We start from the raw sequence: 18066 nt of genomic DNA on the forward strand, positions 1-18066 counted from the left end.
AAATACCTAAAGACATTTGTATAGTTGCAGGTATTATAGAAATAATCTTGCGGAAATATTGTCGTATTGTTGACAGAATATTAATCAGTATTGGACTTTGAATAAATAAAAGTAACAACGGATTTGGCCTTCAGTATAGTTAAAAGGTTTTCCTGAATAAATATTATACGGAAGTTTTTTCTAACAATTTTATTTTTCAGTCTGAAAAATACACGTAAAATAAAATCGCTTAGTCACTGTTTTTGTGTGTACAATATTTTATTGTACACATTTACTTGTAGCAGAAATAAGATTAAATGATTTTAAGACAATAGTGCTTCAACTAATTCAACTAATGAATATTCTATGTGGATGAAATTAATATTTTTGAGGCACCTAGTTAGGTGTAGATTCAATTTATAATATACTTATGTATTTTGTATCGATTGGTATTGCAAATACTCTTCTTCTGTTTTAACCTAACATAGTACATTTTATCTCAGAATTTAAAACATTTTTGTAACTGTAAAATTTATTCAACCTTCCTGTATTAAACACGAACTAATTACCATCACGAAATTTCATTAGCACATTGTGAGTAAAGTAAGTTAACATCTATTTTGCTATCATCTCTGATGATAATTACTCGTCACAAAACCTAAAAAAGACAAGTTTACTTTTTCATGAACGCATAGCAACCTATGCATAATGCAAATACGTTGCAGCTATAAAAACTCAAGTATCGCGCCTAATTGGTTGCATGGCGTGATATAGTCTACTTAGGACACGTGTACCCCTACACCTCACCCCTAGCCGCTATTTTCAATAGCTACAATACACTGACACATTTAACAACTGCGAAAATACCGTTCCAAAGGAAAACCCGCAATAGATACTACAAACACTAAAACTTGCACGCGACGGATAGTCTAATTACAACCACTTAATAGCCGTCATTAGAATCGATTAACAAACACAATTCTAATCCAAACGTCTAGTTACATCTCTGCTTAAATTGGCGTAGCAATCATCAGCTCAGTAATCACTCGTCAATGTACAGAAAATTTCCACAAACCCGTTTAAAAACCGGTGAGCGTAGTAGCAACAGTCGTGCAAAGACTCACGTAGACACTGTTCTAGATGTTGACTGAAAAAAACGAGGAAAACCGAGGCAAAAACTTTGTGCATCTGGAGTACGTGATGTGGCGTGTCACGAGATAATTATGGATCTTTTTGCTGTGTAACTAGAGCCGGGTTACGACCCTGTTGCAAATATCACATTAATTATCACCGGTTTCTTGCTCGTATCGAAATCGTGGAAGTTACAAGATTCGATTGAGTACTAAAAGAGAAACCGGGCTATTATACTTTTTATTGCTACCATCTTTCCGCGTATCGTTAATAATATACGAGTATTTAACATTTGGTGAATCTAAAGCGTCTGTTCAATTCTTCCATAAAAGTTGATATTATTTTACGTAAACATTCTTTTCAAGCATAAGGTTTAGGACCCTACCCTGCTCTTTTTCCTGTAACTGTGTAGAATTTTCACCTTTCAGGCATATTTAGTTTTCCCAAATTTTCCAAAAAAATCTTATTCTTACGGTCTTTGTGGCAATCCCTGGAGGAGTCCCCACCAGTAGACGCCATTTAGTAAAAAAAAATACGGTATCAATGACACACCTTTAGTTTTGCGACCTAGGTGACCTAAGATAGTGATGAAATAAGTGTAGTAATTGTGATATGTTACTAATTACTATCTTTTGGTTTACGTGTTCGCCCGCAGACACGTCTATTTCATCATGCGTTGAATAACACCTTATCTAGCTGATAAAGGTTTAGGTACTACAGGCAGACATCCAGTCCAGACATGACTTGTGAATGAATGACTTTTACTTCCAGTAGTACCTACATTGTTGTACTATTCCTGACTAATAGTAAAATAATTGATACATACTATTTTCAAAGTTAAACTAGCTCCATCTGTCTGAACTGTTCCTGATTCGATTTTTTATACTTATTTCACAACGATTTATGCGTCTGACACTTTCTACGTCTGCTGATTCGGAAACTATTTTGAAAATTAGGACATTTTAAGCACGAAAATACTAGCAAAAGTGTTATAACGGCCGTATTTTGGTTCCGTAACGCGATGATGACCTATTTGCGGTCTGGGCCATTGGCTCAACCCAATTACAACTGCTGAGTGACGCCATTTTTATTTATGCAATTCATTGCTTCTGAGATTTTGGCACTCGCCGGAGTTTATCGAAGTGTTATGGAGTAATTTCTTGGCTAGGTCAATGTTTGTCTTGTGGCTCGAGGAAAACCATTAGCCACCATGGTCGAAAGAAAATTCTTTGCTGGGATTCCTAAGCTCATTTGATTGATCTCAATGTCTGTATTTCAGAACCATTGATCGTAAGTACTTACCGTGTTGTTTTACTAGCGGTAGGTCAAGCTGTTGATATACTATTTATTAACTCCTATTTATCTAATGAACACTGTTTTGTATTCTAGTTCCCGTTTCATCGAGATTTTGAGACCAGCTGTGCCTTGAAGTGTCTGGGATCTGCCTTAAAAGTGCCTGGGGTCTGCCAAAAGCTTTTATAGCCTGTGGTTTTATGGTGAGTATTATTGGGTGTTGTGAAAAGATTTTGTTTTACGAATAACTCTAATTTTACACTGAACTCTACCGACTACTTACAGAGACATTGAACCTCGAAGAGAAGCTAAAAAGAAAAAGTTCAGAATACGCATTTATCATCGCAATTTTCACCGTTTCAGTTTCACTGAAGTATTTTACAACATGACAGCGTGTTTATGTAAGATCTTGACCTTCTCCGAGCTTTTGGCATTCTGCCGCGGATCTCCAGTTTAGGAATGCGATACACATAGTACGTGGATATACCATGTACTATGTAGGTATATGTTGTGCTGTATGTAGTACGCTTGGCTGGGTAAACACATTCCTTTTTGGTGTTTATTGTATCCAACGTGCGTCAGAAAATAACTGTTCATCTTCATTTGAGTTATGAAAGCGAGGACATTTATAAGAATGGGTACTTCATACTTGAAAGAAAATTTCGTGAGAGGTAATAACCTTCTTTGCGTTGTAATAAAACCTCAATATGATTGCCTGGAACAGAAAAATGGTACAGGAGAGTTCATATTGTGTTTTTTATAACTTGGCTTCATATACCTAGTTGATTATGTGAAAACAATAGATAGTTTTCCATTGACTTCTCGACAAAATTCGGTCCCATAATGATCACCACACAGAATTTGAATTTGACTCAATTAGAACTACAGTAAGCGTTGAATTGCGGGGAATCGAACCCCGTATAATTTTAAATCGAGCTGTAAACAATTATTATGAATATCTTTCAACATACAGGCGAGCAAGGGGTTTAAATAAGTAGAACAAGATTAAAATATATAGATAATTTGTATTTATTCATACATTCAAATGTCAACGTAGAAAAAAAAATGGATGTCGAGAAAATTGTATGTCATGCAAAATCAAACAAATTAGTTGGTTTAGTTAACTGCCTGTTAACTTTACAGTAATATTAACAAAGATTATTTTCATGCTGTCTTTCTAGTAGTAAAAAAATACTAATACAATTAGGTAAGAGTATTTATGGCGCTTTTTCTATACTTTTCTTATTTAAGTTGGACAGTGTATAAATATTTATAAACAAGTGTCACTTGTTATGTTGTACTTACTATACATACTATATTTATTCGATCACAATGTAGTTTAGGTAAGATACAAATATTATTGTTAGTAAATGGCGGTCCGACAGAAATGTCAACTTGCTCCTAGGAACAGCAGGAAAGACCTAGCCGTAGGCGTAGACAGACCTAGAATGCTAACTAAAGAATAACATAAAATGCAAGTAGGTACGCTATGTGAATATTATAGTTATAGAAGGTAGTTTTACTTTAATATTATCGTGTTATGTAGCAGGTAGTTTTCTATATGAAAATAAATCAGTTTGCACTCAGCTGGTCGTATGATTTGACATGGCGCAGCCGGCAGGATTAAAATAAAGTTAAATATGGAATCAGTGCTACAGCCACCGTCGCCGTTTCGGTTTGAAAATAATTTACTCAACGTTACATCGGGAAATTTAAGTCAAGAATGGGAGAAATGGAAGAAATCGTTCCGGATATATTACGACGCATGTGAATTGGATAAAAAACCAACGAAGGTACAAATAAACATATTACTACACATCATAGGAGAAAAATGCAGAGAAGTTTATGATCAATTTACCGAAAAATTTACGTCAATTGAAGATTTAATAAAAGAATTCGATAAATTTTTCCTACCGAAAAGGAATATAACTGTGGAAAGACACAAGTTTTTCATAAGAAATCAACAAGACTTAGAATCGATTGAGCAATATGTCTTCGAGCTGAACAAGATGGCGGGTAAATGTGAGTTCAAAGACTTGTGTAAAGATCTTGTTCGAGATCGCCTAATTTGCGGCTTGAAAGATGCGGCCCTGCGTGAACGTCTACTGAGGGAACAAGATCTGACCCTGGAGAAGGCGATGGCTATATGTCGACTGGCAGAGATCTCACGTGTGCAGGCGGGACACATAAAACAAGAAAACGGAGATTATGAAACAAACAAAAGCGAGGCAAACATTGATGTACTAAATGCGAGTGCGAGAGGAAAACGTCAAAGTTACAACAAAAATCGGAATGCAGGTAGCAGCGGCAGTCGTTCGGGAACGTCATCAGTGCCTACTCGTGCGCGGGACCGCAGTACGGCAGTGTCCGCGGTAAAAAGATGCTCAAGGTGTGGTCTAAATCATGGGTATAACCGATGCCCAGCTTATGGACAGCAGTGCAATAAGTGCAGCAAAATGAACCATTACTCGCGAGTGTGTACAAGTAAAGTTTATACCGTAGAGGAGGAGTCGGCCACTGATCAGGTAACCACTGTCAATAATAACAAAGACTGGTTAGTTACTTTACAAATAAATAATAGCAAAATTGCGTTCAAGTTAGACACAGGGGCAGACGTTAACGTTTTACCGAGAAAATATTTAAATAAAGTTGGTATTTTAGAAAGTGATTTAATTACAACATCTATAAAATTACAGGGTTATTCTGGAATGAAAATAGAAGTTATAGGAAAATGCAATTTGAAAGTATTTTATAAAGAAAATGTATTTATTTTGAGTTTCATAATAGCAGACGTTGAATCTACTCCAATATTAGGGAGACAGTCATGTAATGAGTTAAATTTAATCAAAAGAATATACTCTTTAGAAAATGGAAAGAATGATGAATGCATTTTGGATGAATTTATGGATGTATTTGAAGGGGTAGGTTGTTTGCCAGATGAATATAAAATAGAGATTAGAGGGGATGTTTTACCAGTGATTCATTCCCCGCGCAAATTACCAATTGTCTTACGCGAACAAGTTAAAAAGAAACTAGATGAGATGGAAAAACAAGGTATAATTAAAAAGGTTGAGGGTCCAACAGACTGGGTAAACAGCATGACTGTCGTTAAAAAACCTAACGGCGATCTGCGTATTTGTCTAGATCCTAAAGATTTAAATAAGGCCATTAAAAGGGAACATTTTAGGTTACCAACCCTTGATGAAGTCACTGCTAAATTGTCGGGTGCAAAATACTTTAGTACCTTAGACGCAAAACACTCATTTTGGCAATTAAAATTAAATAAAGATAGCAGTAATTTATGTACTTTCAACACAGTGTTCGGTAGATACAAGTTTTTAAGAATGCCCTTCGGTATTTCTTCGGCATCTGAAGTTTTTCATAAAAGACTTTATAATTACTTTGATGACATAGAAGGAGTAACCCTATTTGTTGATGACATTTTAATTTATGGCAGTAATAAAAAAATTCATGATCAAAGATTACGTGCAGTGTTGCAAAGATGCCGCGAAATAAATATAAAATTAAACAAAGAAAAATGCAAAATAGGTCAAACAGAAATAACTTATTTAGGGCACAAAATCACTCAAACCGGCATCTATCCCGATCAATCACACATAAGTGCTGTTAGAAATATGCCTACACCAAAAAATATAAAAGATCTTGAAAGATTTTTGGGCTTGGTCACTTACGTTGGCAATTTTATACCAAACTTGTCAGAAAAAACATGTGTATTGAGGGAATTATTGAAAAAAGACGTACATTGGCACTGGGAGGATAGGCATCAGAAGTGTTTCAATGATATTAAAATGTTTTTATCTAATCCGCCAGTATTACAATATTATAGCTTAAAAAAACCTATTACATTGTCAGTAGACGCCAGTAAAAATGGTTTGGGGGCGTGTTTATTGCAGGACGGCCTGCCAGTTTGTTATGCGTCACGATCATTAACAAAAACAGAACAGGCGTATGCTCAAATAGAAAAGGAGCTTTATGCTTGTGTGTTTGCATGTGAAAAGTTCTACATGTATATTTATGGTAGGCATGACGTAACAATAGAAACAGATCACAAGCCACTAGTGAGCATAATTAATAAGCCACTCTCAAATGCTCCCGCGCGATTGCAAAGAATGTTATTAAGACTGCAACCGTATACATTTACATTGGTATATAAACCGGGCAAATATTTGTACATAGCTGACGCGCTGTCACGCGCAGTGGAAGCCCGCGCGCCAGACGTGGTCGCGCCGCGCGACCAGCTGGACATACAGGCTCAGGTGTGTGCGCTCCTCGCGAGTAACCCTTTGACCGACACTCATTTCATACGAATACAAAAAGCTACTAAGCAAGATAAAGAATTACAGGAGTTAATTAGAGTTATATTAACCTTTAACCGACGACGTGATTTTTTTGTCACGTCGTCTGCGACGTGCGGTCTGTGAGACCGCTATACTGTTTACTCAAAAAATAATAATTTTTTGTATAAAAGTATATTGGTTTTATATTTTTTGAGAACATTATAGTATAACAAATAAACGTACTAATAATTTTTGAGGAAATAATGTATATTATTAATTTACATATAGCTAATACTTTTTTTACCCTTAATTTCATTGAAATTACACAAGAGCTCAATAATACCTCTAAAACTTGTAAATTTTAACCAAATCAAGAAAAACTGTACTTCTTCCTAAATATAGTGAACATAATGAATAAAATAAAAATAAATGATACGTACATTACCATTAACAAAATAAAATTGACGTAGGGTAAACATTAGGCATAATCTGGACATATTTTTTTACCGCATGCCAAGCATTTTCGGTATGCATAGGTAACACCTGTAAGATAATTTCGTTTGCAATTTAGGTGGACTAAAATGTGCGTCGTTTTTGCAGCTGGTGCAATGACATCAGGCTGATTTAGCATGTCAGAGCCAATAATAATGTCACTGTTTGCTTTACCACCCGTTCCGCGGTATTTTTTTACAGACTACCATCTTTTACATCATATTATGTCCTAATATCAATATATCAGTAGGAAATGTCTTTCTCTAGGTTGTGTTGGCCCAGGATCCATCATTTTTACACAAAATCAGTCGTCTAAAACAAAAATGCAAGTTTTAGTATAGTACAAAAATATTACGTAGTCTGCGACGTGCGGTCCCACAGACCGCTGTTGAACTTTGAATCGAATTATCTTATTAAAACTGCCCTCATCGATGTAACCACTACCTGTAATGGCGTATGGGTAGCTAAACTCGAAGGTACTGAGACGCTCGGGACACGGGAGTAAGTAGAACATTGCAATCCAGAAATTTCAAAAACCGGAGCGGTCTGTGAGACCGCACGTCGTCGGTTAAAGGTTAAAGGGATGGCCAGCTACTAAGAAAGACGTAAGTGATATTATAAAACCATACTGGGAGTGCAGGGATGAGTTATCTATAGCGTATGATATTGCGTGGAGAGGTACCCGAGTCGTCATACCAAAGTGTTTAAGATCGGAAATGCTAAAAAATATTCATGCGAGTCACTTTGGTATTGAAAAGTGTAAATTGAGAGCTAGAGAAATATTATATTGGCCAAACATGAATACACAGTTACTTGATTATTTATCAAACTGTCAAGCTTGCCTATAGGAAACAAAATTCTAAACAAAGTTTACTTCAGCACGATATACCTGAGAGGGCATGGTCAAAGATAGGTGTAGATATTTTTCATTTCAGAGCTGAATCATTTTTATTAGTTATCGATTATTATAGCAAGTTTATAGAAGTTGAAAAATTAAAATCGTTGACTTCAGAAATGGTTATAAATAAATTAAAGAAAATATTTAGTCGACAGGGAATACCAGAGATAGTTATGTCTGACAATGGACCCGAATTTTCTTCGAATAAATTTAAAGTATTTAGTAGGGAGTGGAATTTTCATCACGTGACGTCATCGCCGAGATATCCTCAATCTAACGGCCAAGTTGAACGGGCGGTTCAAATAGTTAAATCAATATTAAAGAAATCTAGCTTCGATAAAAACGATTTAAATATCCCACTTCTAGAATATTTGAATACACCACTAGATAGTAATTTGCCCTCACCAGCTGAACTCCTTAACAGTAGAAAGTTAAGAAGTATTTTACCCTGCAACCCAAAGTTACTTAAACCCAAAATTCATAAAAATGTAAAAAATAACTTAGAAAAACGTCAATTTCAGCAAAAAGAATACTATGATAAAAAATCTAGGAATTTGAAACCATTCGAAGTTGGAACGAAAGTGAAAGTGAGAATGGAATGTGGATGGAAGAATGGGGTGATTTGTCAGATAGTTGGTCCTAGGTCATACTTAATTAAGATGACATCAGGTAATATCCTTAGGCGAAATAGGCGTCAGCTAATTAAAGATTCGGAACATAGGCAGGAAACTGGAAATACATTTGATCATAGCAACCGATACGATGATATAGATATAACGCCTCCTGACCCCTGTGTCCCATCGCAAGTGTCGCTAAATAGTAATTATGATTCTTATCATAAAACTCGTTTTGGCAGGACAGTGAGACCTCCTGATCGGTGGGCGTATCCGAGCCGTGAGCAGAGACCTTAACAACAATACCTGCATCGAGAAATGTACCTATTCCAGGCAGAATTATCATATTTAAAATTATTTATTACAGTTATTGCACGTTAAAAAGAAAAATAAAAAGCAATTAAATTATTAAAATCATATTACAACATTTACAATGTATTATTTAATTTAAATTTGTTGAATGTATTTGGAATCTATTTATTTAATAATGTGTAATTAATGCTGTTTAATAAAATTTACTATCAATTTACTATCATGTAAAAGTACATTATGAAGTAAGTTATCTTTAATAAAATTCAATAATACCTACTACTACTACAACCTTATTGTAGTAGTACGCTATGCACAATAATTAAATTATCCTAATTGTGACTAATTTATAATAATCGGAATGCTTTCCATAAAAATAATAAATATGTTTGCTATTATTAAGTTCCATTTTATTTCTCTAAAGAAATAATGAGAACAATATGTAATTAATTATCTTCATTACAATTAAGATTATAAATAAGATAATGTATTATAATTTGGATGTTGCATGAGATAATTTTAATAATACCTACCTACTTTCAAATTGATTAAGAAAGGTCAAATAATTGAAATATCTTATTAAATGACTAAACTTGATATTAAAAAAAATATGTAATTAATTACTACTTTAAATTCAAAATGTGAAATTTAAGCATTGTTTTCTATTAGAACATAGTTTATCGTCTTGTTTTTGTTGCATTTTGTTTGTTGTAGTCAAATGTGGCTTCAATTAGGTGATAATTATTATTTAATTTGTCTGAGGGGATGATGGATTGGAATAATAAGTAAAAAAGGGGAGTTGTGAATATTATAGTTATAGAAGGTAGTTTTACTTTAATATTATCGTGTTATGTAGCAGGTAGTTTTCTATATGAAAATAAATCAGTTTGCACTCAGCTGGTCGTATGATTTGACACGCTACTCANGTTTATCGGGTGTCTTGTTTTTGTTGCATTTTGTTTGTTGTAGTCAAATGTGGCTTCAGTTAGGTGATAATTATTATTTAATTTGTCTGAGGGGATGATGGATTGGAATAATAAGTAAAAAAGGGGAGTTGTGAATATTATAGTTATAGAAGGTAGTTTTACTTTAATATTATCGTGTTATGTAGCAGGTAGTTTTCTATATGAAAATAAATCAGTTTGCACTCAGCTGGTCGTATGATTTGACAGTGGGGGTCATTATTTAAACTATATTTGAGTTTTAATAAAATTAAATATTAATTTATTTTTTTATTTTTAATTTGACTAAAATTTTCAATTAGTTTTTGACTTATGTTTTTAATTTTAATNGCTACTCAACTTTTTTAAACAGTAGAATTTTGCTTTTAATAAAACTTTGTCAGTTCTAATATTAATAAAAATGTGGTCAATTCTGACCAACTTTTCAGTCAAATTACAAATAAGCGAAACTATCACAATCTTGCACAAGTCGTCCATAAAAAAAAACAATTTTATAACACTAACTAGGTGACCTTATAATCTAGTAATCAAATTAAAGTAATTCTTCGTCAGAATTTGTTACACTTATGATACTAACATTTATTTCCGAATATTCCAATGATAGTGAAGTTATCAAGTAGGTGACTATGTAAGCAAATCAGTTTTAGTGCCATCTCCATACTATAAACACAAGTTGATGTCAAAAGAAGATACAACAACAATAATAAAATTACTGGAATATACAAAAACTCAGTATCAATTAAACATTCAGTTGCTTACTAACTTGCTGCTTGAGCACAATCTTACCGCAAGCTAAATCGTGCCTTATTAATACGGACCAATTTATCTTGCGCTAAGTAATTCGACTCGATCGAGCTTACGAAGGAATTGCGGTCCATACCTCATTAGGTATCATTTGTCATCTTGGTCCAACGTCAGGGGGTTCTCGTCGAGGCAGCCATTGATGACCACAGTGTACTGGTTTGTATTATACTTCTTCATCTCTTGTTCGAATAGGATGTTGTTTATGGCCTGTTTAATCATAGACTGTGTTTTATCTTCGTGTTTTCTTAAGGAATCCGCTATGTACTCTCCGAAGCTGTCGCATTCGTCTTTTTTCCTGGACAAATCAGACCTTCTCAGCAACCTAAGGGTTTCTAGTAGTCTGCTGTCGAGTTTGCTGGCCGTTGTGGACACCTTCTCAACGAACCGCCTCCTGATCGGCTTGGTCAGCCGGGGCTTGGAGTGGCGGTTCCTCTTCTTGTACTCAGGGTCGGCGACGGGCTCCTGCTTGATGACGATCTCCTCGTGGAGGTTCCCGTATTCGTTGTCGGAGGAGTGCTCGGACTCTTCCCTCTGGGTTTTCACCTCCACCGACTGTGGAAAAAAGGTAAACTTTAGTTTTTTTATTATGACATTAGATGAACATTTGGGGAGACCTTTGCCTAGAAGTGGACGTCATTTGACTGAAACGATAACATGTATTTAAGGTAGATAAATAAGAGTAATTCCCGTTTTCACCATCAATCCCTAATTTTGAAGTGACCCCTATGGTAACACATAATATGTATAAATTTTGTTTTCGCAGGGGTCACTTAAAAATTAGGAATTGATGGTGAAAACGGGCATAAGCTAGTTAAGTAAAATACATGAATAAGAAAAAGTAGTTTTAGGCAGTTTAAACATATTTCTTTAAACTGCCTAGAAGTAAGGTTACTTAAGTTCTTCGTTGCGTATAAAGGTCAATAAAAATACCTCGTATTTAATTAAGGAATTCAGTCATTTAATAGCTATTCAATAATGGGTAAGTTATAGGGGTGTCATTATTTTAATTAAATATCCAAAAAACCGTGACATGTCTTCAAAAATTATAAGACGCCATTACGACACCGTAACAGTATAATTGAATGGATATAGCAGGCTCACCTCGAACTGAGCAGAACTCAAACAGTAAGTTTTATATCATTAACCGGTAAGTACCTGGGTGGCAAGAATATGAGTATTCATTTGAGCTGGGGACTATCATAGACTAGTGCCTATGGTAGTGCCCCATACAGTACATAAGTTTAGACAGCATGTTGTATCATGGTACCCTGACTTAGTGGTTCTTTTTTATTATCCACAACGACCGATATAAAATGCCAGTTGTGCGGTTGAGGTTTCAAATTCTAATGTCACGTGACGTTTTTGTACCAACAAACTAAGCTTGGTTTAGGACTAGGTAAGTTGTGATGTTCTGGTAACATTTTGTGTAATTATTTCATGTTGCTTGCTGACCACAGCCCCACTGTGAATGCAAGCAAGCCATCTTCACATATTGTCCACAATCTCGTTATTCAAGTTCCATTTCGAGACCCGTTAATAAATCGGATTGTAGTCACTTTCGACCAGTTTTTCGAGTTAATGACAGTGTTTAATTACTGTCGTGATAGGGCTGGCACGTTACTGATAAAATATAACATTACTGTACCATTATTCTTTTAACAACTAGATATAGTACCAGTAAAACCATAATCTAGCAGAGTTTTTCACTAGATTTGTGCCCGTGGCTGGCCAACCTTCAATGTTTCAGTAATTTAAACACCTACTAGAATTTTAGAGTGGGTCCAGTTACTGGAAAAATATTTAAAAATGCAATCTAGCGACTTGGCCCGTGAACCAGGCTAAAAGTGGGCCAAACGCTGGAAGACTCGTCACCAGACAACATTATCTTCTGTGATTTTTTCGTTATTAGGTACTAAAAGACGGCTTTAGGCCCAGTTTCACCATACTCTGTTAGTTTTCTCTAAATGGGACATTACTTAACCAGTCATTAAAGTTAACAGGGGTGCTAACAGCACTGTTAAATTTTCGTGTCCCATGGTATTATTTTAACAGACCATTACGAAATCATACATTAAGTGAATGGAGTCTCAAATCATTCACTCACTTTCTAAACCGACCAAAACAAAATGTCATTGTATGTAATAGAATTGCTTCGAAAACGAGCACTATTCTCTTCAGTCGTATAATATTTTTGTGACATGTAAGGCGACTGATTTAAATACCACGTATTTTGTAGAATTCATCAGAAATCGGGTTGCATTTCATTCTGCTGGTTGAATAAATGTCAAACATTTGTTTTTTGTGTGACTGTGTCTGTGAGTTTGAGCAAGATTGTCTTCAATGGATTCCAACACATCCAAAACAGATTCTTTCGAAAGTCGAAATCTTGTGCGACATATTCTTCGAATAATGACGCCGTGCTTTTAAATATTTTGGGTCGTCGTACTATACAGTGTGTTTGGGATACATAAAAATTGTTTGTATTTCCTATGTGCCCGTCTTACAGATAAATAAAAATTTGCATTTGTAAACCAATAATAATTATGTGTCATTAAAAATGAAAAATTATGACCAAAAAACTTTAAAAAAATAATGAATTTTAGTTTTTGTCAAAAAATTCAGTTTCAAATTCAAATTCAAATTCAAATTCAAATTATTTATTGCATGTCACATGGGTAAGGGTTGACAGGAACATAATATTGAACATGTGACGCCCAGTGAAGGCGTTGCAAAAACTTAAAAATAACATTAAATAAAATAGAGAATTATTACCTAAAATAAAATTAAATAAACATTAAAATTATAAAATCAAATAAACATTAAAATTAGAAAATTAAATACTATTAAATTATACAATTACATAATTATTATTATTATATAAACAAAGACAGACCATTGCAAATAAACAATTATTCTATTCTATTCTATTCTACATAATATTTTCATTAAAAAATTCAGAGATGGAATAATAGCTTTTGAGAGTGAGAAACTTCTTTAATTGTTTTTCATATGATGATATTTTATCTATATCTTTAATTTCATTTGGGATGTGGTTATATATTTTTATTAACATTGAGTGTGGCGCGGAAGAGTATAATTCGAGTTTAGTAGTTGGTACCTTCAGTTTGTTTTGATAACGATTATTGCGTCTGATTAATTTAACAGGGGAGTAAAATTCAGGGTGTCTTCTTACGAACTTACAAGCTTCAAAAATGTATAGGCTAGGTAAAGTGAGTATATTAAATTTTATAAAATGGGGCTTGCAGGTGCAGTTTTGACGGGCACATAAGAAATAAATAACATTTTTGTGTAGTCACATAGAAATAAATTTCAAAAATTAAGCCCTTCCCCCATTCCAAGAGGAGGGGGGTAGGCCTACATATTATGGGAACATTTTTGTCGATAAAATTTACATAATAACATCGCCTTAAATTATATTATCGCTAGCCCTATCCCAAACACACTGTATAGACCAAATTGTCTAAAACTTCCAAAGGATCCTCGTTTTCGAAAGTAAAATTGTACGCCATTGCGATCCTGTTCCTGTGTGACAGTAAACTAACAGCCTGTTACCCATCTAACGGACCTAATGAGCAGCAATTAAGTTTAACAACGGATTACGGATATTAAACATTCGTTAAAACATGGTGGGACATTCAATAACCTTAACAGTCTGTTAAATGATTTAACAGGGGTGTTAATTAGTTAACATTGTATGGTGAAACTGGGTCTTAACCTCTCTAAGAGTCAATACCGGAACCGCGCTCGCCGCCAGTGAATGGCGTAATGCCAGTTACTAGCGTGTTATGTGCGCGAAAGGAAGTTTGACGGTCTAATGGCGCATTGAATCGTCTTCAGTAAACACTAGTATTAGGTTCGACTTCCAGTTGGGCCAGACAGACAGACCCTCGTTTGTATGACTGTAGTTATTGTGCTTATAAACCGTGACAACTTTCGAAAGAACTGCTGAAAAACATAGTTTATCATAAAACTGGTATTTAAAAAGTTCGTGTGTGAACCCTAGATGGGCAATTAATTCGCCGTTCGTTGAAAAACTAGATGTTTGTTAAATGGGAGGATGCAATTACCGATTTCCTCGGCAAACCAGTACCTGGTCATTTTGCCGTAACACGAGGAAGAGCAGGTGACCGGCGTAACCGCATCCTCCCTAACTTATTAAAAGATCTCGCTTTTGGTAAAAAGAAAGCCGATTTTGGGGCCCTAAATGCCTAGAAAGAAAAGAACGAAAGCAAAGACATTTATTTAAAAAAATACTAAAAATCCCAAACCTGCATCCTCAAACTAAATAAACCACATTGCAATAGAAGTTTTATAGGGTGGGTTGCACCATCTTACTTTAACTTTGACAAACGTCAAAAATCTGACAAACTCCATACAAAAAGCACCGGTTATCGTCATAGTAGTTACCGTTAAAGTTAGGTGGTACAACTCAGCCTTACAAAAGTAGGAACTCAAACATACACGGGAATCGAACCCACGCTATAGTAGGCTAGGAACTCACTCAGTTTAGGGCAAGGGAGATAGATTACAACGCGGCAAGCAACGCAACGGGCTATTGAATCAATAAATAAATATCAGTCGCCCGGCAAGCCACCGGTTACGGACATATTTTCAAGTAAAATGAATACCTACTTAAGATAACACTATAATAACCTTTTCTTTATGTATATTGAATGAAAAGGACAGCCAGTCTGACAAAAAAAGATCAAACAACCGTATCATATCCATGAAAGATAAAGAGAGAAACTGTAGACACTGAAAAGTCTAAAATCAATTGTTTTCACGTTTCGCCACACGCGAACCGAGCGAGCTAGTGTGTGCTCTGCCCTAATACAGTGAACAGTGGTTCTATATTGGCTCACATAAAATTCTTTATCCTATTCTTTGTCTTACTACCGATTTGTGTTCATAATAATCTCTCTTCATAATTTTATTTTTCATACTTTTTTTATTCATAAATTTTTATTACTACCAACGGAGCTCATAACAGTTAGTAATCATAATTTTTTAATCAATACTGTTACTGCCAAGAACCATTTAAAATACATAATTTTTATTTTCAGATCTTTTTTCTTCATAACATTCATTGATCATATTGTTTTAATTAATAATGTTGTTACTACGAAACATACTTCAACTCATAATGGTGTTGTTCAGAATAATTTACTTTATAACAGACATACTCGTATCTTTAAAAAAATCAATTTAATAAAGTAAATAAGCATGCAGAGCATGCAGCATGAAAGCAAGCATGCAGCATGCATTGGTATCTCCTCGTCTCCGGCGCTGCGGGATGTGCAGCCCTTCCGCCCTTGCGTAACGAGTCTCAGGCACCCACGCTTGCTTCCGCAGCTTCGGCTTTTTGGATCGCCATCGGCGCCTTCGGCGCCTCGGCGACCAGCCTCAGCCGCTCCAGCTCACCCGGGCGCCTGAGCCTCGTTACAGCGGGCGAGGGCTGCCCTCCCTCCGCGCCTCCGGCTTTTAAATTACACTCTAGGGGTAGGGCAGACAAGACTACGTGGAGTCGGTTTTGCAGCGATTCGTTTCTGTCACGTTAGTTTTGTGGCACAAAATATTGCCTGTTTGGACCATTTTTGGATCATCTTCTTCTTCTTGTCGTGTCGACAACAAACCTACACAGCGTCAGCCCAAAACTCCGCCACAAGAGTGGCGTTGTCAGTAGCACTCATCAAATCCTCCTGAGTGCAGCTTTTTTGGATCATGATTTTCAATAATATGGATAAATACACTTATGAGTAATTTTATGAAAACAAATATTAGGATACATCACATTTATGAATGTTATAGTTATTTATTCGAATGATTATGAGTTTCGATCATTAGTATAGAAAAATATATGAAAACAAATATTAGTAAAAACTAAGTGTATGATTAGTGATATTATGAATATCAATGATTATGTTTTTAAATATGTAGGTTTCAAATTTTTTATGAAGAATGATCATTATGGTATCAAATTGTATGAGAAATATTTTCGGACCTCCAATGATAGGAATTTAAAAGTTATGTAAGAAAATGCGCTACCGTGAACAGTAACTCTATTTGTATGTCACATGACACGGCGATAACAGAGTTGCAGTTAATACACACTGTGATAATAAACTATTTGCAAACATGCTATGCAAATATCCGAAGTAAATTAAATGATGCATGAACGTTTTAAAAAAACATTTGACAGATAAGAAGTAATGCATCTGTTAGCGTTTGACAACAACACAGCGCTGCGGCCAAATGCACTTACCGGTATATGAATAGTGACATTCTCTTCAGCGGAGTCCAAATGATTGGGTAAAAAACTCAAGTATTTGTACAAAAACCACGTGCTCCGCCCCCCGCACCGCACCTTCCCCTTCTCCCGCCGGTGCGAAGCGAACACAGAATTCAGTTTCTTCCGCAAGTCCGCTATGTCGCACTCGAACTCGATCGCCATGTCGGACCACGCTTCGTATTTAGCCGTCGGCACTCTGTACAGCTCATGCTGCGTGTCCCACAGCTCGGGCCGCTTCTTATATTCGTTTATCAAACGAATAACCAAATCGTTCGTCCATTCCACTTCAGCCATTTTGATTTTCACTGTCAATGTTGAAAGATGTCACAGATTGTTTACGCGTTTGAAATATGAATGCTTGCGGCGGTGGAGAGCGCGCGAACACGCATTCGGTACGTGCTCGCTCGTGCGCGGTCCGAGCGTGAACTGCGGGAGGCGGGGAGCGTTCGGCGGCCGCTCGGCGGCGCCCGGGGGCGCTCGGGCGCTCGGGCGCTCGGAGGCGTGTGATGGAGGCGCCCGGCTACCGAGGTTCGGCGCGAGCAATGACAAATACGTCACCGCGCGGCCGAGCGGTTCGCGCTCGGCGTGGAAGGCAGCGAACGCGGGTTCGATTCATGCGCTGGGCCAGCGTTGCTTTTTGTACTGCTATCACCAACAGATTTTGCACCATCTGTCAGTTCTCAATGTTATGAATAACCCCAATCATATAATACAAGATTTTTTAGATAAAATATAAGCTTTCATTATTTAACCATCTTACAATATGTTACAAAAAAGAGTAAACTTTCATTTCATATTTTTTTCAGGTAGGTTAATCTTCCAAGGTGAATTGTTAAAAATACTGTTTTTTTATAATCTTGCAGATAATTTGTATTCACTTGTTCGCCCTTGAAATTACTTGTAATATATTTTTCTCTAACCAAGTTATTTAAAAGATAAAATAATTTTAATTAATATGTACCTACGTGTTTATTTG

General features: G+C 35.7%; 1 protein-coding gene across 1 annotated transcript; it reads right to left on the minus strand.

Annotated features, from left to right (window-relative positions):
- Nucleotides 1-3412: 3412 nt before the first annotated feature.
- LOC114358010 (uncharacterized) lies at nucleotides 3413-17568 on the minus strand. Its single transcript, XM_028311869.1, has 3 exons — nucleotides 17064-17568; nucleotides 10311-11332; nucleotides 3413-3893 (listed from the first exon to the last, which is right to left on the minus strand). Exons 1-2 carry the CDS (start codon nucleotides 17382-17384, stop codon nucleotides 10868-10870), a joined length of 786 nt encoding a protein of 261 aa, XP_028167670.1. The 5' UTR covers nucleotides 17385-17568; the 3' UTR covers nucleotides 3413-3893; nucleotides 10311-10867.
- Nucleotides 17569-18066: the final 498 nt, after the last annotated feature.

The sequence above is a fragment of the Ostrinia furnacalis genome, unplaced genomic scaffold (genome assembly GCF_004193835.3).
Source record: "Ostrinia furnacalis isolate ACB-3 unplaced genomic scaffold, ASM419383v2 OfSCF0267, whole genome shotgun sequence".
Lineage (NCBI taxonomy): Eukaryota > Metazoa > Arthropoda > Insecta > Lepidoptera > Crambidae > Ostrinia > Ostrinia furnacalis.